Source organism: Mustelus asterias, chromosome 11, assembly GCF_964213995.1.
Source record: "Mustelus asterias chromosome 11, sMusAst1.hap1.1, whole genome shotgun sequence".
NCBI lineage: Eukaryota > Metazoa > Chordata > Chondrichthyes > Carcharhiniformes > Triakidae > Mustelus > Mustelus asterias.
The window spans coordinates 74280624-74306749 of record NC_135811.1 but is presented as its reverse complement, the minus strand read 5'-3'; the positions used below and the strand labels follow the sequence as shown (position 1 = coordinate 74306749).

At 44.2% G+C, this 26126-nt stretch overlaps 1 protein-coding gene across 1 annotated transcript in view; it reads left to right on the top strand.

Moving 5' to 3' along the window:
- The first annotated feature begins 335 nt into the window (after nt 1-335).
- wnt9b (wingless-type MMTV integration site family, member 9B) overlaps nt 336-26126 on the top strand; it is a 44927-nt gene continuing 19136 nt past the window's right edge. The window contains exons 1-2 of the mRNA XM_078224430.1: nt 336-467; nt 849-1099. Of these exons, the coding sequence (XP_078080556.1) occupies nt 382-467; nt 849-1099 (337 nt within the window). The 5' untranslated portion in view covers nt 336-381. The remainder of the gene's footprint in view (nt 468-848; nt 1100-26126) is intronic.

The following is a 26126-nucleotide window of genomic DNA, read 5'->3' as shown; positions in this document are numbered from 1 at the left end:
ACCCCCTCCCCGGGCATACAGCACCCTCAGCATCGCGGGGGACACTCCCAGGACCTTTGGGAAGCGAATGTTACAAGGCTGAGCAATATTAGGGCGAGTGGGGCTGCCTATGTTGCCATTGCCCCATCCGGATGAGCCCCTCTCCAGGTGTTCCAGAATGACACCCACCTGAGCTCCAAACCCCGCCTCTATTCCCCCCACAACACACGATCCAGCCAATGGGAAGGCTGGGTGGGCAGGGGACAGTCCAATAGGAGCAGGCCTGTGGACGGTGGCTGGGCTGTGCCATGCCGGAGCTGAGCTTTAGTGCAGCGGGGCGGCCCTGGCGTGGCTCACACAGGCATCGCCAAACGAGATGAGGAGCGCCAGAGAGCGGACAAAATGCGGTGCCGGGATCCGAGCACCGGCTTTCTGATCAGCCTGCTCACCGCAGCGAGCATCTTCACTCCCGGCTCGCCTTACTTCGGGTGGGTCCCTGACAATATTCAATGTCAAAGCGAATGGTGGAGAAGTGGTTCTGAGTGAGGAGGAAATAATGTTTAAATCTCTGCACCAATATTGCCAGACATCAATAAGCAGGGAATTATTTGATTAGAAATAAATTCACATTATAGAATGTAACAGGTAATGAATTCACAAATGGACTTGTGGATTTATTGTGGATATGTGCTGTATATATTGTGGATTTATTGGGATTTACCGGTTACTCATCCCATCCGTTAACTCACAGCTGAGTGGTGTGGTGCCTGGCAGGTGTCTTTTCCACTTGTATTTTCTCCCCGGTTTAATTTCTTTCCCTGTTTTCTCTCCACCACCCCCCCCCCCCCCCCCCATTCCTCTTTAAGCAGATTAACTGGGAAGGAGCCTCTGGTGTTCTCCACTCCTCCCCTGGAGGATTCCGGCCCCGGGAAGGTGCACCTCAAGCAGTGCGACAGCTTGAAGCTGTTCCGCCGCCAGAAGCGGCTGTGCCGGAGGGAGCCCGGCTTGGCGGAGGGTCTGCGCGACGCGATCCGCCTGAGCGCCCTCGAGTGCCGCTACCAGTTTCGGGCGGAGCGCTGGAACTGCAGCTTGGAGGGCAGAGGGAGCCTCATCAAGCGGGGTAAGTGAAAGTGGGAATCGGAAAAGAAAACGCTCCTATTGACACCTGTGACGAAAAAAAAACCTAACATTAGCATTGGAAAGTTTGGCGCTGGGGTGGGACATTAGCTGGAACTGGTCCGCTATCCAAACTTTAAACACTATCATTAATGATCCCTCTATCGCATTGCCGGGACAGAGACTCAATCAGGCGGATAATCGGCTACAGTTCCAGAAAGATGCAGCTCTGCTCATTTTCACATGAGTGGCAATGTGTAGGAGGTTCCCCAGGGAGATTGTTCCAGGAATGTGCAAAGCTATGTATACCTATGTGTGTATATCTGTGTGGCTGTATGTGTCTATGTGTGTCTATATCTGTGCCTGTATGTGTCTATATCTCTGTGTGCATGTGTCTTTTTTCTGTGTGTGTCTATATCTGAGTATCTCTACCTGTATATCTGTGTCCATATCTGTGTGTGTTCTGCCGGCAGAAGCGACTGTGCTCATTTTATCTGTGTATCCGTGTGTCTCTGTGTATATATCTGTGTGTATCAGTCCCTCTCCCTGTCCCTTCCATATCTGTGTGCATATCTATGTGTATGTGTATCTCTGTGTGTTTATATTTATGTGTGCGTGAGTATCCTTGTGTGTCTATATCTGTGTGTATCTAGTTAAGTTTATGTGTGTGCATGTGTTTTTGCGTGTCTGTTTCTGTGGATATGTTTGTGTATATTTGTATCTATCTATCTATCTATCTATCTGTGTGTATCTATGTATCTATCTGTGTATATTTGTCTCTATCTATCTAACTATCTCTGTGTATATTTGTCTCTATCTATCTATCTATGTATCTATCTATCTGTGTGTATCTATGTATCTATCTCTGTGTAGATTTGTCTGCATCAGTGTGTGCACTTGTTTGTCTCTGTGTATATTTTCTTTTCTTTCTCAATCTCAGAACGGAGCAATTTAATTTCCAGATTTAGATATGTTCGTTCCTCCCTCGCCGACCTCACTCTCTGCCCCCTCCCCGCTGCCCCTCCACACATGGTGGACAATTCCTAATGGGTCTAATTAAATTCACAAACATCCCTCAAACGAGCAGGCTAAAGAGTCGATACTCGATGCCAAGTGTTGCGATCTCGTTCAACAAACCCGCCAAGAACTCTGCACAACTACGTGACGGAGACGGCGGAGTTTGAGAGATGGAGGCTGCGACACCGCGTCCGTTACAGACACTAAAGATCTGAGCGTAGCGGAGGGTGGCGGAAGGAGCTCGTGGATTAAGTTCAACAGAGTTCAGACATCAGTAAGCAGTTTGTGATAGTAACAGGTAACTTTCCGGCTTCATTTCACATGGCAGTTGGAAACTAATACGATGCAATACATTTCCCTGATTGCAGAGTAATATCGTGTAACACCCTGTAATAGTATCTAATAATTTGCATTATAGGATACTAATATATTCCAGGATATGGGATAATGTTACATTGTGTGTTACATGATATAATAATGCACTACGGGATCTTGGTGAATTACAGGAGATGGATTAACACTATCGCAAGATATTAACGAATATTGCGGTATATTGTGCGACACTGACTATCAGATGTCACAGCATATTATAGATTATAGTGCACTCTATGGTAATCCAATATCAACATATCAGGAATTATTGGGTATACATTGGTGTATTTAAGGAGATCAAAAAATATTTTAGATTACAGCGGATTACAGAATATCAGGTAATATTACAGGTAAAATGGGAGAACATTCGGGCACAATGTCATGTTATTTTGGAGTACACAGAACACAGCTGGATGCCAGAGTTATTTTCTCACGTGATTAGATTTTATATAATAATGGTGTTACAGTGTGGCATACAGAAATACATTATATTGTAGAATGCAACACGAGATTGGAGATTATTCCGGCATGACCACAGAATGGATCGCTATTTGCAATCAATCTGAATGTAACATGTTGAACGGGACATGAGTATAGCTCGCTGTAAGTAACTCCCGGACCGGATCATGGGACAGTTTGCTGTCTGGAGAAAGGCGCCTTTCTGTGGGAGAAATTGACCACACCGAGTGAAGGCGGGGGAGATCACAAGCCATGAGCGCCTTCCTCATCATTCCGCTCAGGTGTGTTCCTGCCGAAGATGCTGCCGGGTAGCCCTAGCTGCCCCCCCCCCCCCGCCCCCCCTTCCCCCCTTCCCCCCACCCCCCAACCATGATTCAGGGCCCAGGGAGAAATGACAACTGCGGTTTTTGCACCTGAGTGCCCAGCTGAAACTGGTGTCGTGTTTTCCCTGGCAGTCTGGCCGGCTCTGTGTTGCCGGAGTTTCTGCCTATGACGAAGGTTCGCCTTGTCAATTCCTCGCTGCGGTGGAGGGAGCAGCCGCTCTCTGTAGCCTCTCCCGACTGGACCGAATGCTTCACATTGAGGTGTCCCTTTACCTCCAGCCTTGTCCCGCGTCTCTCCAGTGAATCAGTGTGATGACTCACTCCGTCCCTGGGGTGGAAGCTACCGCCCTTGCAATTCTCCAGAGGATAGTAATGCCCGTTGCCATCCTGCCTTTACTCCCAGTGGTTTTACAATATGTGTGTGTGTGTGATTTTCCTTTTCGGATTTTGGGTGTTAACGGATTAAGCGATTTTATGAATGTCTATGTGTCACTCGGTGTAAGAATCTGTTATCGAGTACAGTAATGTATCCGGGAAGCAAAATGTGCGGACAAAATTATACATTAGAGATACAATGTGTACAAAATTTTCATCCAGAGACCTTGAGAGCTGTGGATGTGACTACAATCTGAGTCAACGCTTAATTTCACAACCCATCCCTTCTCACTAACGCCACCCCCCTCCCCACCACAGACATTCTCTCACGCCCTCTCACTGATGCTCACACACACATATCTCTCACACGCATATACTCACACAGACTCACACTCAAACATATTCTCAGAAACGCATACTCACACACATACCCTCTCACACACATAAACTCGCACATACATATTTCTCTCACACACATACACAAACTCTCACACACACATACTCTCTCACACACACATATACTCGCACGCACATACACACACTCTCACACTCAAACATACTCATATACATTCTCTCTCACACATATATAACCACACACATATACTCACAAGTACTCTCTCACACACATATTTTCATACACATTCTCACACATACATTCTCTCACACGCACAAACATTCTCTCTCGCACACACATTCTCTCTCTCACACACACATACATTCTCTCACACGCACAAACATTCTCTCTCGCACACACATTCTCTCTCTCACACACATACATTCTCTCACACGCACAAACATTCTATCTCGCACACACATTCTCTCTCTCACACACATACATTCTCTCACACACATACATTCTCTCTCACACACATACATTCTCTCTCTCACACACATACATTCTCTCTCTCACACACATACATTCTCTCTCTCACACACATACATTCTCTCTCTCACACACATACATTCTCTCTCGCACACACACTCTCACACACATACATTCTCTCTCTCTCACACACACATTCTCTCTCACACACATACATTCTCTCACACACATACATTCTCTCACACACATACATTCTCTCTCTCACACGCATACATTCTCTCTCTCACACACATACATTCTCTCACACACATACATTCTCTCTCTCACACACATACATTCTCACACACACACATACATTCTCTCACACACATTCTCTCTCTCACACACATACATTCTCTCTCTCACACACATACATTCTCTCACACACATACATTCTCTCACACACACATACATTCTCTCACGCACACATACATTCTCTCTCTCACACACATACATTCTCTCTCTCACACACATACATTCTCTCTCTCACACACACATACATTCTCTCTCACACACACATACATTCTCTCTCTCACACACATACATTCTCTCACACACACATTCTCTCTCTCACACACATACATTCTCTCTCTCACACACATACATTCTCTCACGCACACATACATTCTCTCTCTCACACACATACATTCTCTCTCTCACACACATACATTCTCTCTGTCACACACATGCATTATTGTCTGGAGACAATACATATCTTTTTAGCCTGTCTTGATGCTCTCTCCACTCCCATTGTTTTGTTTCTTAAAGACTGGATTAGTTGTAAGTATTCGCATTCCAACCATTATTCATGTAAATTGAGTCTGTGTCTTTATAAGTTCTGTTTGTGAACAGAATTCCCACTCACCTGAAGAAGGGGCTTAGAGCCTCGAAAGCTTGTGTGGCTTTTGCTACCAAATAAACCTGTTGGACTTTAACCTGGTGTTGTTAAACTTCTTACTGTGTTCTCTCACACACACAGACATTCTCTCACACACGCAGACATTCTCTCTCTCACACACATACATTCTCTCTGTCACACACATGCATTCTCTCACACACACAGACATTCTCTCTCTCACACACATACATTCTCTCTGTCACACACATGCATTCTCTCACACAGTAAGAAGTCTCACAACACCAGGTTAAAGTCCAACAGGTTTATTTGGTAGCAAATACCATAAGCTTTCGGAGCAATGCTCCTTCGTCAGATGGAGTGGTCTCTGTTCTCAAACAGGGCACAGACACAGAAATCAAATTACAGAATACTGATTAGAATGCAAATCTCTACAGCCAGCCAGGTCTTAAATGCACATACAATGTGGGTGGAGGGAGCATTCAACACAGGTTAAAGAGATGTGTATTGTCTCCAGACAGTACAGCCTGTGAAATTGTGCAAGTCCAGGAGTCAAGCTGTGGGAGTTACTGATAATGTGACATAAATCCAACATCCCGGTTTAGACCGTCCTCATGTGTGCGAAACTTGGCTATCAGTTTCTGCTCAGTGACTCTGCGCTGTCGTGTGTCTCACACACACATACATTCTCTCACACACACACATACATTCTCTCTCTCACACACATACATTCTCTCTGTCACACACATGCATTCTCTCTCTCACACACACATACATTCTCTCACACACACAGACATTCTCACACACACACATGCATTCTCTCTCTCACACACACACATACATTCTCTCTCTCCCACACACACAGACATTCTCACACACACACATACATTCTCTCACACACACAGACATTCTCTCTCTCACACACATACATACATTCTCTCACACACACAGGCATTCTCACACACACACATGCATTCTCTCTCTCACACACACACAGATATTCTCTCTCACACACACATACATTCTCTCTCTCACACACACACATACATTCTCTCTCACACACACATACATTCTCTCACACACACACAGACATTCTCTCTCACACACACAGACATTCTCTCTCACACACACATATATTCTCTCTCTCACACATACATTCTCTCTCACACACACATACATTCTCTCTGTCACACACATACATTCTCTCTCTCACACACATGCATTCTCTCTCTCACACATACATTCTCTCTCTCACACACATGCATTCTCTCTCACACACACATACATTCTCTCTCTCACACACATGCATTCTCTCCCTCACACACATACATTCTCTCCCACACACACATACATTCTCTCTCTCACACACATACATTCTCTCTCTCACACACATACATTCTCTCACACACACACAGACATTCTCTCTCACACACACAGACATTCTCTCTCACACACACATACATTCTCTCTCTCACACATACATTCTCTCTCACACACACATACATTCTCTCTGTCACACACATACATTCTCTCTCTCACACACATGCATTCTCTCTCTCACACATACATTCTCTCTCTCACACACATGCATTCTCTCTCACACATACATTCTCTCTCACACACACATACATTCTCTCTCACACACACATACATTCTCTCTCTCACACACATGCATTCTCTCTCACACATACATTCTCTCTCACACACACATACATTCTCTCTCTCACACACATACATTCTCTCACACACATACATTCTCTCTGTCACACACATACATTCTCTCTCACACACACATACATTCTCTCACACACACATACATTCTCTCACACACACATACATTCTCTCACACACACATACATTCTCTCACACACACATACATTCTCTCTCTCTCACACACACAGACATTCTCTCTCTCACACACATACATTCTCTCAGTCACACACATACATTCTCTCTCTCACACACATGCATTCTCTCTCTCACACATACATTCTCTCTCTCACACACATGCATTCTCTCTCACACACATACATTCTCTCACACACGTACATTCTCTCTCTCACACACATACATTCTCTCTGTCACACACATGCATTCTCTCTCTCACACACATACATTCTCTCTGTCACACACATGCATTCTCTCTCTCACACACGTACATTCGCACTCACACACACATACATTCTCTCTCTCACACACATACATTCTCTCTGTCACACACAAGAATTCTCTCTCTCACACACATGCATTCTCTCTGTCACACACATACATTCTCTCTCTCACACACATACATTCTCTCTCACACACACATACATTCTCTCTGTCACACACATGCATTCTCTCTCTCACACACGTACATTCTCTCTCACACACACATACATTCTCTCTCTCACACACATACATTCTCTCTCTCACACACATACATTCTCTCTCACACACACATACATTCTCTCTGTCACACACATGCATTCTCTCTCTCACACACATGCATTCTCTCTCACACACACATACATTCTCTCTCTCACACACATACATTCTCTCTCACACACACATACATTCTCTCTGTCACACACATGCATTCTCTCTCACACACACATACATTCTCTCTCTCACACACATACATTCTCTCTCACACACACATACATTCTCTCTCACACACATACATTCTCTCTCACACACACATACATTCTCTCTGTCACACACATGCATTCTCTCTCTCACATACGTACATTCTCTCTCACACACACATACATTCTCTCTCTCACACACATACATTCTCTCTCTCACACACATACATTCTCTCTCACACACACATACATTCTCTCTGTCACACACATGCATTCTCTCTCTCACACACATGCATTCTCTCTCACACACACATACATTCTCTCTCTCACACACGTACATTCTCTCTCACACACACATACATTCTCTCTCTCACACATACATTCTCTCTCTCACACACATACATTCTCTCTCACACACACATACATTCTCTCTCTCACACACATACATTCTCTCTCTCACACACGTACATTCTCTCTCACACACACATACATTCTCTCTCTCACACACGTACATTCTCTCTCTCACACACATACATTCTCTCTCTCACACACATACATTCTCTCTGTCACACACATGCATTCTCTCTCTCACACACGTACATTCTCTCTCACACACACATACATTCTCTCTCTCACACACATACATTCTCTCTCTCACACACGTACATTCTCTCTCACACACACATACATTCTCTCTCTCACACACGTACATTCTCTCTCACACACACATACATTCTCTCTCTCACACACATACATTCTCTCTCTCACACACATACATTCTCTCTCACACACATACATTCCCTCTCTCACACACATACATTCTCTCACACACACATACATTCTCTCTCTCACACACATACATTCTCTCTCTCACACACATACATTCTCTCTCTCACACACGTACATTCTCTCTCACACACACATGCATTCTCTCTCTCACACACGTACATTCTCTCTCACACACACATGCATTCTCTCTCTCACACACGTACATTCTCTCACACACACACATGCATTCGCTCTCTCACACACATACATTCTCTCTCTCACACACATACATTCTCTCTCACATACATACATTCTCTCTGTCACACACATACATTCTCTCTCACACACACATACATTCTCTCTGTCACACACAGACATTCTCTCTCACACACACATACATTCTCTCTCACATACACATACATTCTCTCTGTCACACACATACATTCTCTCTCACACACACATACATTCTCTCTCACACACACATACATTCTCTCTGTCACACACATACATTCTCTCTCACACACACATACATTCTCACTCACATACACATACATTCTCTCTGTCACACACATACATTCTCTCTCACACACACATACATTCTCTCTCTCTCACACACATACATTCTCTCTCTCACACACATGCATTCTCTCTCTCACACACATGCATTCTCTCTCTCACACACATACATTCTCTCTCACACACACATACATTCTCTCTGTCACACACATGCATTCTCTCTCTCACACACGTACATTCTCTCTCTCACACACATACATTCTCTCACACACATTCTCTCTCACACACACATACATTCTCTCACACACATACATTCTCTCTCACACACACATACATTCTCTCTGTCACACACATGCATTCTCTCTCACACACACACATACATTCTCTCTCACACACACATACATTCTCTCTCTCACACACATACATTCTCTCTCTCACACACATACATTCTCTCTCTCACACACATACATTCTCTCACACACACATACATTCTCTCTGTCACACACATACATTCTCTCTCTCACACACATACATTCTCTCTCTCACACACATACATTCTCTCACACACACATACATTCTCTCACACACACATACATTCTCTCTCACACACACATACATTCTCTCTGTCACACACATACATTCTCTCTCACACACACATACATTCTCTCTGTCACACACATGCATTCTCTCTCTCACACACGTACATTCTCTCTCTCACACACATACATTCTCTCACACACATTCTCTCTCACACACACATACATTCTCTCACACACACATACATTCTCTCTCTCACACACATACATTCTCTCTCTCACACACATACATTCTCTCTCACACACATACATTCTCTCTCACACACACATACATTCTCTCTGTCACACACATGCATTCTCTCTCACACACACACATACATTCTCTCTCACACACACATACATTCTCTCTCTCACACACATGCATTCTCTCTCTCACACACATACATTCTCTCTCTCACACACATACATTCTCTCACACACACATACATTCTCTCTCACACACACACATACATTCTCTCTCTCACACACATACATTCTCTCTCTCACACACATACATTCTCTCACACACACATACATTCTCTCTCACACACATACATTCTCTCTCTCACACACATACATTCTCTCTGTCACACACATACATTCTCTCTCACACACACAGACATTCTCTCACACACACATACATTCTCTCACACACATACATTCTCTCTCACACACACATACATTCTCTCACACACATACATTCTCTCTCTCTCACACACATACATTCTCTCTCTCACACACATACATTCTCTCTCTCACACACATACATTCTCTCTCTCACACACATACATTCTCTGACACACATACATTCTCTCTCTCACACACATACATTCTCTCTCTCACACACATGCATTCTCTCTCTCACACACATACATTCTCTCTCTCTCACACACATACATTCTCTCTCTCACACACATGCATTCTCTCTCTCACACACATACATTCTCTCTCTCACACACATGCATTCTCTCTCTCTCACACATACATTCTCTCACACACATACATTCTCTCTCTCTCACACATACATTCTCTCACACACATACATTCTCTCTCTCACACACATGCATTCTCTCTCTCACACATACATTCTCTCACACACATACATTCTCTCTCTCTCACACATACATTCTCTCACACACATACATTCTCTCTCACACACACATACATTCTCTCTGTCACACACATGCATTCTCTCTCTCACACACATACATTCTCTCTCTCACACACATACATTCTCTCTCTCTCACACACATACATTCTCTCTCTCACACACATACATTCTCTCTCTCACACACATACATTCTCTCTCTCTCACACACATACATTCTCTCTCTCTCACACACATACATTCTCTCTCTCACACACATGCATTCTCTCTCACACACATACATTCTCTCACACACACACATACATTCTCTCTCACACACACATACATTCTCTCTCTCACACACATGCATTCTCTCACACACACATACATTCTCTCACACACACATACATTCTCTCTCTCACACACATGCATTCTCTCACACACACATACATTCTCTCACACACACATACATTCTCTCTCTCTCACACACATACATTCTCTCTCTCACACACATGCATTCTCTCTCTCACACACATGCATTCTCTCACACACACATACATTCTCTCACACACACACATACATTCTCTCTCACACACATACATTCTCTCACACACACACATACATTCTCTCTCACACACATACATTCTCTCTCACACACACATACATTCTCTCTCTCACACACATACATTCTCTCTCTCACACACATACATTCTCTCTCTCACACACATACATTCTCTCACACACACATACATTCTCTCTCACACACACATACATTCTCTCACACACACATACATTCTCTCTCACACACACATACATTCTCTCTCACACACACATACATTCTCTCTCACACACACATACATTCTCTCTCACACACATACATTCTCTCTCTCTCACACATACATTCTCTCTCTCACACACATACATTTTCTCACATTTACTCACAGATTCTCTCACACACATTCTCTCTCTCACACACATTCTCTCTCTCACACATACATTTTCTCACACACACAAACATTCTCTCTCTCTCACACACACATTGTTTCTCACACACACACATTCTCTCACACATTTCCTCACAGATTCTCTCACACATACTGTACTGTAAAGAAAGTAATTCTCTCCCTATCCAATTTACTATTGATTTACACTATTAATAATTAATAAAAGTCAACAGATTGGGCCATTATATAATGTGTTATCTATTAAACTTCATCAGTAAATGTTTGCAAGCGGAATGGATGCAGACGATTTCACTTCAGTGAGTAGCAGATAGCGGAGCTTCAGAGAGCAGGGTGCTGTGTGGAAAGCGCTCGGCACCTTGCTGACACTCCTGGAGAGCAGGCTTTTTGAATAGAAACTTCTGTTCAGGGAGAGGGGGGCAATTCGCTGACTCATTCTTCTAACATTTGGGAATACTGATGGGTGGGGGGGGGGGGGCGGTGTGATGGCTGTTTGGGGGCTGATTTCACACTTGACTATCTGTGACTGACATTTAGGCGCTGATTTCTGCAAGTTTTACCCGGTTAAAGGCAGATACACGTCTGGCCAGTCCAGAGAAATTGCCGTGTCAGAATCTTCAGCTGCAAACTAACCGGCTCTGTTTATTTAAGTCGCTATTGTTTAGTCATTTTGCTTTACTGGTTGTGTTTAGTGGGAAGGTGCGCACGGAACTGGAAAGCCCAAGACAGGCGCACATAACGCCATCAGCTCCAGCAGGACTGCTTGGGGACAGGACAGAGTGACGGTGGCAGAATCCACTCGGCATCTGCTCCATTGTGACTCTCTCTCTCTCCCTTGTCCACTCATCCTTGGCCCGACTTCTGGGAATCTCTCTAATTACTGGAGTATTTTTAGATCAGCAAAAAAAAACTTTCGGTTCCCAGAGGAAAAGGGCGTTCGGATGTGAGCGCCGGCACGCAACGACCTCCTTTAATCTTGGGCGAAATTTCACAGTCAAAATAAACTGACTGGGATGGGTTGTGATGTCGGTTGTAAAGCAGGATTTAATCACCGACTTTCAGTTTGTAATTTCCTTCAGCTGCTTTGCAGACTCACACTCAGCTTGAGATTGCAGCCTCAAACACTCAGACACAACCCGGACAGAGGTGAAACCTGGAGTCTAAGCATCAGGGAGTCTGATGAGAATCCTTTACCTCCTGATGCCTGCTGGCACCGAGTCAATAAAAACATTACAAATCAACATCATTAAACTTTTCTTCTAGCCCATTGATTCTGAACTATTGAAAATCCCGAGTATAACTCATCTTTGCACTAATAGGCTAAATACTAATTTCATAGCTGTATCGCCTGGTATCGCACAGGAGGCTATTCGGCCCGTTGTGTCCATTCCTGTTCTCTGCCAGAAAATTAACCTAATCCCACTCTCCACACTTAGTGTTGCAAATACTTTCTCTTCAGCCAGCACGGTGGCAAGCACTGCTGCCTCACAGCACCAGGGACCCGGGTTCGATTCCCAGCTTGGGTCATTGTCTGTGTGGAGTTCGCACGTTCTCTCCGTGTCTGCATGGGTTTCCTCCGGGTGCTCCGGTTTCCTCCCACAGTCCAAAGATGTGCGGGTTAGGTGCATTGGCCATGATAAATTGCCCCTTAGTGTCCCGGGATGTGTAGGTTAGAGGGATTAGCAGGGTAAATATGTGGGGTTGCGGGGATATGGCCTAGATGGGATTGTTAGTGGTGCAGACTCGATGGACCAAATGGCCTCCTTCTGCACTGTAGGGATTCTAGGCACTTTTACTATCCCCCGATGAAAGCTCCGATTGAATCTTCTTCCACCACACTTCCAGACACTACAACCCAGACTATCACCCCCATTTCCCTGTTGCTTCTTGGGCCAATCACTTTAAATCTGTGTCCTCTGATTCTCGCACCTTCCACCAATAGGAACAGTTTCCACCTATATACTTTATCCAGACCCCTCATAACTTTGAATACCTCTATCAATCTCATCTCAACCTTCTCTTTCCAAGGAGAACAATCCCAGCTTCTCCAATCCATCCAGTAATTTATCCCTGGAACTGATCTCATCAATCTTTTCTACATCCTCTCTAACACCATAGATTTCCTACAGTGCAGAATTAGGCCATTTGGCCCATCAAATCTGCACTGACTCTCAGAAAAAGCAGCCCACTCAGGCCTTCCCAGAACCCTGTGCATTTACCATGGTCAATCCACCTAACCTGCACATCTTTGGACTATGGGAAGAAACTGGAACACCTGGAGGAAACCCCCACAGACATGGGGAGAATGTGCAAACTCCACACAGACAGTCATCCAAGGCCAGAATTAAACCTTGTGTTGTGAGGCAGCAATGCTAACCATTGTGCCACCATGCCACCCTTCACACATTTTCTAAAGTGCAGTCAGTGTCTGGGACAGGACACAATACTCCAGTTGAGACTGAACTAGAGTTTTATTGAGGTTCATCACAACGTCCTTACTTTAACGCATGCCTCTTTTTCAAAAGTCCAGGATTCTAATTGCAATTTTTAACTACCTTCTCAATCTGCCCTGCTGTCTTCAATGATCTGTGTACATCTACCCTCTGGTCACTGAATTCCCTTCAGGATTATTCCCTTTATCTTATGTTGCCGTTCCTCATTCACCACAATTAATTACTTCACAATTCTCTCCATTAAATTTAATCTGCTGCATGTCTGCCCATTCCACCAAACTTTCTAAATCCTTTTGAAATTTATCACAAACTTCCTAATCGTTCAGAGTACTTACAAGTTTGTGTCAACTGGAAATTTGGATCTGCCAAGTACATCCTAGTCTAGGTCATTAATATATATCAAATTAGTTGCTTATGAGTACAGACCTTGGGTATTGCTGAAAAAAGAAACATGCTGTCAAAGCTTTGCATCTAGCACTTATCATGACAGATTCTCAAGAATACCAAATCTCAAAGGGAACGACAATTTATACTGTACAAGAAGAGTGTACGGATTGATTCAACTTGCCACTTGCTTCTCAGGCAGTATAAGTTGTTTTTCCCTTTGATATTCCTGAGAATCAGTCCTGATGGGGGGGGGGGGGGGGGAATATGAAAAGCTTTGACAACATGTCTCTTTTTTCCACAATATATCGAAAAAGCAGTTGAACAACTTGAACCTTTGGTGTTTGGTGTGCCCGTTAATGGACATTAGTAACAGATCTTACATAGAATTAATTAGAGTTTACAACACAGAAACAATCCATTGCGCCCAAGGAAGCTCTGCCTCCTTTCTTTGAAGGGTAGGGGTTTTTAGTTAAGTCAGGCAGTATGGTCGATGCAGGCTTGGAGGGCCAAAGGGGCTGTTCCTGTGCTGTAATTTTCTTTGATCTTTGTTCTTTCTTTGTTCTTTGTTCAATCGTCTATACTGGTGTTTATTTCCTATTTGGGCCTCCTCCCATTCCACATGCTTCATTTCAACCTATCAGCACCAACATGCATTTATGTGGCGTCTCTAAAGCTCAGTGCCCTTTAACAAACAACATTTGACACTTGATCAGGTAAAGGGAGGTTAGGACAGGTGACCTAAAGCTTAGTGAAAGAGGTGATGTAGATTTTAAGGAGAAGAGTTAGTTAAACAGGTCCAGAGAGGGTGTTCCAAAGTTTAAGTTTATTTATTAGTGTCACAAGTAGGCTTACATTAACACTGCAATGAAGTTACGGTGAAAATCCCCTAGTCGCCACACTCTGGCGCCTGTTCGGGTACCCTGAGGGAGAATTTAGCATGGCCAATGTGCCTAATCTGTACGTCTTTTGGACAGTGGGAGGAAACTGGAGCACCCGGAAGAAACCCACGCAGACACCGGGGAGAACGTGCAAACTCCACACAGACAGTGATCCAAGGTGGGAATCGAACCTGGGTCCCTGGTACTGTGAGGCAGCAGCGCTAACCACTGTGACATTGTGCCACCCACATTTAGGGTCTAGGAAGCGTAATCTATCCACGCATTCCTCTTTTCCTCATGTACTCATCTACCTTTCCTTACCTGAAATAAATTCAAAAAAATTGGAAAATATTGGTAGCACGGTGGTTAGCACTGCTGCTTCACAGCTCCAGGGACCTGGGTTCGATTCCCAGCTTGGATCACTGTCTGTGTGGAGTTTGCACATTCTCCTCGTGTCTGTGTGTGTTTCCTCCGGGTGCTCCAGTTTCCTCCCACAGTCCAAAGGTGTGTGGGTTAGGTTGATTGGCCATGCTAAAAAAAAAATTGCCCTTAGTGGCCTGAGATGCGTAGGTTAGAGGGATTAGTGGGTAAATCTGTAGGGATATGAGGGTAGGGCCTGGGTGGGATTGTGGTCGGTGCAGACTCGATGGGCCGAATGGCCTCTTTCTGTACTGTAGGGTTTCTATGAAACAGCAGGTCAGACAGTCTCTGTGGAAAGAGAGAGTTAGCCTTCCATCAGAACTAACACAACCAAATATGTGACTTCAAGGTCCGATTTACTCTTACTAACTATTGCTTTTGTTAGAAACTGCTCACTGCATATTCTAGTTCATGTTTATATTTTCTTTATTTTAACCAAAGGTTTTTTTCATTTACATTGTGTGCATTTCTACTTGGCAAATACCCAGTCACTGGTTGAGGATTCTATTTAACTGATAATCAATCCAATGCCTTAACCACTTCGCCAACCTAAAGACTTTCAGGCCAGGTATTTGGGAGCTATCACTTGCTCAGTTACCCCAGTTTCTGAGAGTCAGGGAGGATTTGAGTAATAGTTAAAGTGATATACTGAAAATGACAATTGTCTGGAACGCAGTACTGCAACTGGAGGGGACATTGAAGCTCCATTTCCTTAGCTTTTTCCATTGACATTACTTGTATTACAACATCTTACAAACTGTTGACGACAATTATATGTTCTAGATTCTTTCCCCTTGTCGAAGTATTTTGTGTTGTCGAAATATGAAACAGGGGTTGGTCAGAATGGATCTGGCTGACCCCAATAATCTTCACATGATTGGAATAGGATTCCTCTTTCATTCCCCCAATTCCCACTCCGTTTCCCCATCCCATTTCCTGACCATTCCCCCAGTCCCAATTCCCACTTCATTCCCCCCAGTCCCAATCTCACTCCATTCCCCCAGTCCCAATCTCACTCCATTCCCCCAGTCCCAATCTCACTCCATCCCCCCAGTCCCAATCTCACTCCATTTCCCCAGTCCCAATTCCCACTCCATCCCCCCAGTTCCAATTCCCACTCCATTCCCCCAGTCCCAATTCCCCCTCCATCCCCCCAGTCCTAATCCCACCCCACTCCCCCATCCCAATTCCCACCAAATTCTCCCATTCCCAATCCTCACTCCATTTCCCCATTCCTCATTCCTGCTCCACTCACCCAAACAAGTTCCCGCTCCATTTCCCCAGTCCCAATCTTCACTCCCTCTCCCCTCCACACACATTCGCGCAGACAAGCTCCGCCTCTATTTCTTCAGTGGCCAGTGTGCACAATGATGGACAGGATGTTGAAACTTGCACTCTGCTGCCGCGTACCCTGCTTTCAGGCAGTTGGTAACCGGTTCATTTTAAATGGGTCATCCTCCGCCCCACGCCCCCTCCCCCACCACCCAAACACACAAAATAAAGCCCTTCGAGCAGTTAGGGGAGTGGATGTTTTTACATTCGTTTTCCAGTTCTGCAGTTTACCCGCTGTTTGCCTCGGTTGGAATTACCCCCTTTCCCCAAGTTGATTCCTATCTCGTCCCCTGGTTTATTCCTCCCACTCCTCTCTCTCGGTTTGACTCTGTCTTTAATGCCTTGTGTTTTCCTCTGCACTAAAGTATCGCAGGGAGAGCTATGCACACGGGATCGAGTGATACCCAGGTTGAACCTTGGGTTGCATTCAAATCTAATTGTATGTTATGAATCCGCACAAAGCAAAGAGTACACCCCGTAATCACCGCTGGAACGCTGAATGTCTTTGACCTCAGCTCAATATCCAGGCATATCATTCCCAGAAATCACAAACACACAGAGAAACCACAATAGAAACCAATATTTGTGTTTTCAATCAACGACAGCAGCAGCACATGGAATAAACAAAATCCAGATTAAAAATACCTCTGACAGCTTTCTAAATCATCCCAAATGATGTAATTTCTGCATGTGATTTAGTTTAAACAAGTAGTTGTTTCTTAAACATATCACTCCACCCCCCGCTCGCCCACCAGCCCGGAATTATATTTTCTCATCCAAAATTCCGAGGGTAATGATATTAGGAATTAGTCGCGGCACTAATTCCTATTATATGAGGAATTATATTATTATTATTAATAATATTTTAGTATCTGTATCGTTATAGTGGGCGGTTACAGTGAGACTGTAAAGGGCTTCACGCTAAACCTTGGCTGTGGTTTAGCAGATTATCGAAACAGCAACTCTTAATGTAACAGCTATAGAAAGTAACCATGCATGCCCTTACATGCATGTCATCTTGGCAGCAATTAAGATAAAGCCTCTGAACTTGGCAAAAGTATTCAGCTAACAGCTATAATGATTAATATCAATGTCTATTATGGGCAGGAGTGGAAAGTGGTTTTGCATTTCATTTTCCCTCCAGCTCGCTCCCCTCTGAAGAGCCCACCCCGCCCCATTCCGCGAGAAGCAGGTTGGCGGTACTGTGTGACCCATTCCTCACGTCTGAGTTTATGCTATTCAACCACAAGAGCATCATTGCTAAGGCCAGCATTCACACATTGTAATGCTCCTACCATTGCACAGAGGCAGAGCAGTTAACTCAGCAAACCCACCAGAGTTTGGACATTCATGTTTGGACCACGTGTTTGGCTCAGGTCAATTGAGGACAACGTTGGGATCCCAACGTTCCCAGATTGCCGTGGGAAGGCGGTGAAGCAGCGGTAATATCACCAGACTAGTAATCCAGGGGCCGAGGCTGGTGCTCTGGGGACCCAGGTTCAAATCCCACCACAGCAGCTGATGAAATTTAAAATCTGGATTTTAAAAAAAAGCCAGTCTCAGTAATAGTGATCATGAAATGATTGTCATAAGGACCCATCAACCTCGGCACCAGAAACAAGAATGGAAAATCTCAGCAGATCTGACAGCATCCGTGGAGAGAGAATAGAGCCAACGTTTCGAGTCTGGTGACCCTTTGTCAGATGCTGTCAGACTTGCTGAGATTTTCCAGCATTTTCTGTTTTTTTTCCTGATTCCAGCATTCCAGTATTTTGCTTTTAACCTAGGCACCAGAATCAAAAACAGAAATCCCAGCCTTGTCAATCCTACACAGCCCACCTTATTAAGGGAGATGTGCCAATGTTGGGAGAGCTGTCACACTCATGGAATTATACCTTACAGAACATGTCCCAGACGCCACCATCACCATCCCTGGGTATGTCCTGTCCCACCAGCAGGACAGACCCACAAAAGGTGGCTGACGGCACAGTGGTATACAGTTGAGAGGGAGTTGTCCTGGGAGTCCTCAACATTGACTCTGGACCGCATGAAGTCTCATGGCACTAGGTCAAACATGGGTAAGGAAGCCTCCTGCTGATTACCATGTACCACACTCTCCTCAGCTGATGAATCAGTACTCCTCCACATTGAACACTATTTGGAAGAAACATTGAAGGTGGCAAGAGTGCAGAATGCATTCTGGGTGGGAGCTTCAATATCCATCATTAGCAGTGGCTCAGTAACACAACTACTGACTGAGTGGCCAAGTTCTGAAGACTGGGACTTTGGCAGGTGGTGAGGGATTCATCAAGAGGGAAAAACCTCCTGGACCTCATTGTCAGCCATCTACCTGTTGCAGATGCATCTGTCCATGACAGTATGGGTGGGAGTGACCACTGCACAGTCCTTGTGGAGACAAAGTCCAGCCTTCACATTAATACCACCGTGCTCAATGGGATAGATTTTGAATAGATCAGGCAACTGAAAACTGAGCATCTATGAGGTGCTGTGGGCCACCGGCAGCAGCAGAATTGTCTACAGCCACAATCTGTAACCTCAAACCCAAAGTTGTGGACAGTTAGATAAAGTCTGAGATCACGTACCAACTGACTCAAAAACAGCTCCTTCCCTGCTGCCATCAGACTTTTGAATAGACCTACCTCGCATTAAGTTGATCTTTCTCTATACCCTAAGCATGACTGTAACACTACATTCTGCACTCTCTCCTTCCCTTCCCTATGTACGGTATGCTTTGTCTGTATAGCGTGCAGGAAACAATACTTTTCATTGGATATTAATACATGTGACAATAATAAATCAAATCAAATCAAAATGCTATCAAGCAGCACTTGCTCAGAAATGACCTGCTCACCGATGTTCAGTTTGGGCTCTGCCAGGGTCACTCTGCTTCTGACCTCATGATAGCCTTAGTCCAAACATGGATAAAAGAGCTGAACTAAAGAGGTGAGTTGAGAGTGACTTCCTGTGACATCAAAGCAGCATTTGACCTGTGGCATCAAGGAACTCTAGCTAAGCTGGAGATAATGGGAATCAGGAGAAAACCCCCCCACTGGTTGGAGTCAAAGGAAGAGGGTTGTGGCTGTTGGATGTCAACCATCTCAGTCCCAGGACATCACTGTAGGGGTTCCTCAGGGTAATGTCCTGGGTTCAGCTATCTTCAGCTGCTTCATTAATGACCTTCCTTCCATCATAAGGTCAAACATGGGAATGTTTGCTAACAACTGCACAATGTTCAGCACCAATCGTGACTCCACATATACTGTCACAGTCTGTGATGCAGACCTAGACAACATTCAGGCTTGGGCTGATAATTGGCAAGTACCATTCACACCACACAACCATCTACCTGAGACATTTATTGGCATTGCTATTGTTAAATCCTCCCCCATCAATATCTGAGGGGTTACCATTCATCAGAAACTGAACTGGACTAGCCATATAATACTATGGCTACAAGAGCAGGGCAGAGGTTAGGAATTTTGCACCAAGTAACTCACCTCCTGACTACCCAAAGCCTGACCACCATCTACAAGGGCTCAAGTCAGGATAGTGATGGAATGTTTACCACTTATCTGGATGAGTGCAACTCGAACAATAAGCTCAACATCATCCGGAGCAAAGCAGGAATGGCACTCCATTCACCATCTCCAACCTCCACTCTCTCCAACACTGATGCACAGTGGCAGCAATGTGTATAATCTAGAAGATACTGATTAGCAACTCACCGTGGCTCCTTTGACAACATCTTTGAAAGCCATGACCTTAACCACCAAGAAGGACAAGGGCAGCAGACGCATGGGGACACCATCACCTGTATGTTCCCCTCCATGCCACACACCATCCTGACTTGGAAATATATCAGCTTTTCTTCTCTGTGGCTGGGTCAAGATCTTGGAACTCCCTCCCTGACAGCACTCTGTGTGTACATACATAGAATCATAGAAATCATAGAATCATAGAACCCTACAGTACAGAAAGAGGCCTTTCGGCCCATCGAGTCTGCACCGACCACAATCCCACCCAAGCCCTACCCCCATATCCTACATATTTTACCCACTAATCCCTCTAACCCACGCATCTCAGGATACTAAGGGGCAATTTTTTAGCATGGTCAATCAACCTAACCCGCAGATCTTTGGACTGTGGGAGGAAACCGGAGCACCCGGAGGAAACCCACGCAGACATGAGGAGAATGTGCAAATGCCACACAGACAGTGACCCAAGCCGGGAATCGAACCCAGGTCCCTGGAGCTGTGAAGCAGCAGTGCTAACCACTGTGCTACCGTGCCATTGCATGGACTGCAATGGTTCAAGAAGATAGCTCACCACCACCAACCTCTCCAGGGCAATTATAGATGGGCATCAAAAAGGCTGGCCAAGCCAGCGACACCCATGTCTCGTAAAGGAATAAAAAATAATTATGGTCAGCTGAACCAGAAATTCTCTGTAGAAGGAAACCAGCAGCTAAAGAAGTGCTGATATCAAACATATGGACTAACATGTAGATCAGTTCAGATTGTGACTCAGAATGTGTTTTCAAATACAATGAGTTTTGTGGTGCTCACCATGATTAATGTATAAATCATCCAGCAACTTCCAGGGTCAAAATGTTTTGTTTTGAGGATGATATCTTATGGAGTTCCCAGCCTCAGCAAATTCAGTTCCAATGTTTAAAATGCCTCCTTTGTTAAGAAATAAATCAACATATGAAAGAATCTAACAGTAGACATTGCGATCATTCTTAAGTAGATTTTATTCACGGTCCCACATATTGCTTGTATCCTAAAGCAGTATTGCTACACTTTCAAACATGGTGTTGCTAATTTCTGCTCATTGTGTAGCCCATTGTCAAGAATCTTTTCATTTCAGATTGTGATCATTTGATCCATGCCATTCAATTCACATCAGTGTATCACAGGCAATTGAATTGGTGACTGGGCACTGGATGAGCTGTTGTGGTTGGTCGAAAGGTACATATTTCATCTAAGTTGTTATTATATTTAATTATAACATGTTGGGCTGACATATAAGCAAGGAGAGAAAGCTAGTTTTGAAGCTTGAGAGTGTTGACGTAAGAAATCAGTTACGAAACACGATTAAACAGCAAAAGGACACAGGCACAAAAATGCAATATTCAGCAAAGACAACAATTCAGGACTTGACAAGTTCCTACAGATCAGTTATTCCAACATGGTAACATTTATATCCAGACCAATACAGATCTCTATTCTTTAATCTTAGAGAAAAACAGGGCAGGCCAAAGTAAGTCAATAAGGCCCAGTCGCCACAGCTTAGAGACATGCTGAAGGCAATGAAGAACATCACAGAATAAGGAAGAGGAGATATTTAATGATCCATCTCTGAGCATCGGTGTTAAACTCTTTGGTATTCAAGTTATCTTGAAGCAAAATGGTTCTAATCTGCAGAGTAGTTTTATCTCCCTGAAACTCTTCCATCCATGCATTCAGGTCAGATAAGCCATCATAGCTTTCCAGTCTCAGCCAAATAACCTTCCTGGACATGAACATGTTTTGTGTGTAACATTAGAGTAAATTCAGGTAACATCAAAATCACAGTTTTGAATAGAAGGACAAGATTCCAAACTGCTAAATGCAAGTCTGGTTAGTACTTAGTGCCATAGTAATATATGACAAGAGGCATTAGCCATTTAAAATAATGAAAAATAATTGGTATACGAGCTGTTAAATATTTGTAAGGCAATGTCAGATGCTAATTTCATAATATATTTTTTCCCATTTCCAGTTATTTCATCTTCTGCTTAAAGAGCTTAGATTGTCCTGTAGCGGAACCACTCAATGTGGATTTAAAAAATGTGAACCACGCCTGGTGGAGGGGGAGAGGCTTGCGGGCCCTGAGATTTCAGTCCCAGGCCCGCTAATGCTATTTAAAATAGATTGAGATGTGCATTTGCATAAATTATGCAGCTCCGTTCCAGAAATTGGCACCGAGCTGACGGCGCCGGAAATATGGCGACCAGAGACGCGTGGAGGCCATTGCGCCCAGCGGGAAGCAAGCAAAACAGCCTCTGCCCGAGCCTCCCGGCCCGCTGTGCTACAAGAGTAGGCCAACGCCGGCATCTCCACATCATGACTACAAGAGTAGCGCAGCGGGATGGGAGAATTGCCCCCATGCCCTCTGGTCTTAGACACCTCTGCCATGAGGAAAACATTCTTATGATCTACCCTATCAATGCCTCTCATAATTTTGTATACCTCTCTCAGATTCCCCCCACCTCCTCTGCCCCAGGGAAAACAAACCTAGCCTATCCACTCTCTCCTCATTGCTGAAATGCTCCAGCCCAGGCAAACATCCTGGTGAATCTCCTCTGCACCCTCTCCAGTGCAATCACGTCCTTCTGATAATGTGGTGACCAGAACTGCACACAGTACTGCATCTGTGGCCAAACCAAAGTTTTATAAAGTTGTACCAAGACCTCCCTGCTCCTATATTCTATGCCCCAGCTAATGAGGGAAAGCATTCCATATGCCTTCTTCACCACCCTAACTATCTGTCCTGCCATCCTCAGGGATCCATGGATTTGCACACAAAGGTTCCTTTGTTTCTCAATACTCCCACGGGACCTACTGTTCATTGAGTATATCCCCGCCTATCACGCGGGAGACCAGGGTTCAATTCCCCGACGGGGAGTTTGCCGCCATTTTAACCTGAAAAGAAGTACCTCCCAAGATGCATCACCTCACACTTATCAGGATTAAATTCCAATTGCCATTGCTTTGCCCAATTTACCAGCTGATCAATATCAGTCTGCAGCCTGAGACTATCCTCCTCACTATCAACAACACCACCAATTTTGTGCCATGTACAAACTTACTAATTATAACTTCTACATTCACTGCTGCACACAGGCTTCCAATCGCAAAAAAGCAGCCCACTACCTCATCTTTTGCCTCCTATTAACCAGCCAAACTTGGAACCAATTTGCCAACTTGCCTTGGATTCCATGGGCTCAAACCTTTTGGATCTTCCACATGGGAACTACATCAACTGCACTACCCTCATCAATATATTTAGTTACCACTTCAAAAAACTCAATTAAATTAGTTTAGACAGTATCTCCCATCAACAAATCCATGCCAACTATCCCTGATAAATTCCTGGTTTTCCAGTTTTGATGCATCCTTTCCCTCAGAATGTTTTCCAATAATTTCCCTACCACTTACGTTAGACTAACTGGCCTGTAATTACCTGGCTTATCCCTGCTGCCCTTCATCAATGAAAGTACCACATCAGCTATCCTCCAGTCATTTGGCCTTCACCTGTGACCTGTGAAGATTTAAATATCTTTAAATATCACTAATAAATAATCTTTTAAACTTCAAACTTTATGATCACCAGAGAAAAACTATTGGGAGAGCTAATGTCTGACAAGTCCCCTGGACCAGATAGCCTGCATCCAAGGGTCTTAAAGGAAGTGACGAGTGGATGCATTGATTGTAATCTTCCAAAATTTGTGAGATTCTGGAAAGGTCCTAGCAGATTGGAAAACCGCAAATATAATATAAATATAAAGAAAGGAGAGGGCATCAGAGCAGGAAGCTGTAGGCCAATTATGTGTCATTGGGAAATGCTAGAATCCATTATTATGGAAGTAGCGCAGAACACTTAGAAACTCACAACACATTCAAACAGAGTCGGCATGGTTTTATGAAAGGAAAATCTTCTTTAACAAATTTATTGGAGTTCTTTGGAGATGTATCAAGCAGGGTAGAAAAAGGAGAATCACTAGATGTTTATTTATTTGTGTCACAAGTAGGCTAACAATAACACTGCAACAAGTGTGAAAATCCCATAGTTGCCACGCTCCGGCGCCTGTTCGGGTACACTGAGGGAGAATTTGGTATGGCCAATGCACCTAACCAGCATATCTTTTGGACTGTGGGAGGAAACCGGAGCACCCGGAGGAAACCCTTGCAGGCACTGGGAGAATGTGCAGTGACCACACACAGACAGTGACCCAAGTTGGGAATTGAACCTGGGTCCCTGGCATTGTGAGACAGCAGTGCTAACCACTGTGCCACCATGCCTATTGTGCATTTGGATTTCCAAAAGGCCACTCCAAAGGGTACGACACAAGATAAGAGCTCATGGTGTTCGGGTTGATTTATTAGCATGGATAGAGGATTCAATAATGAACAGGAGACAGAGTTGGGATAAATCAGTTGTTTTCAGGCTGGCAAACTGTAATGAATGGCGCTATAGGGTTCCGTGCTGGGGCCTCAGCTGTTTATGATCTATATTAATGACTTGGGTGGAGGACAGACTGTATTGTAGTCAAATCTGCTGATGATACAGAGATAGGTAGAAAGTTAGATGTGCGGAGGATGCAAAGAGTCTGTAAAGGAATATAGAGAGGTTTCGTAAGTGGATATAAAAATGGCCAATGGAGTATAATGTGGAAACATGTGAAGTTGTTCTCTTTGGCAGAAAGAATAGAAAAGAAGATTATTATTTAAGTGGAGAGAGACTGCAGAATGCTGCAGTACAGAGGGATCTGGGTGTCCTTGTACATTATCAAGTGGCGGAGCAGAGTTGATGGGTCAAGTGGCCTATTCCTGCTCCTACATCTTATGATTGTTTGATTGTGTGAATAAAATAGAGATTCATTTTGGATAGTGGCACAGAACAGACAGTATGTGATCGATCACTCATTATACCCAGTGCCTGATAGCCAATGGATTAAATACCAGTCACTGCGTACAACCTGCAGATGATCCCCTATTGCTGAATGTGTTCCAATGTCAGGGATGAAGCTATATCTC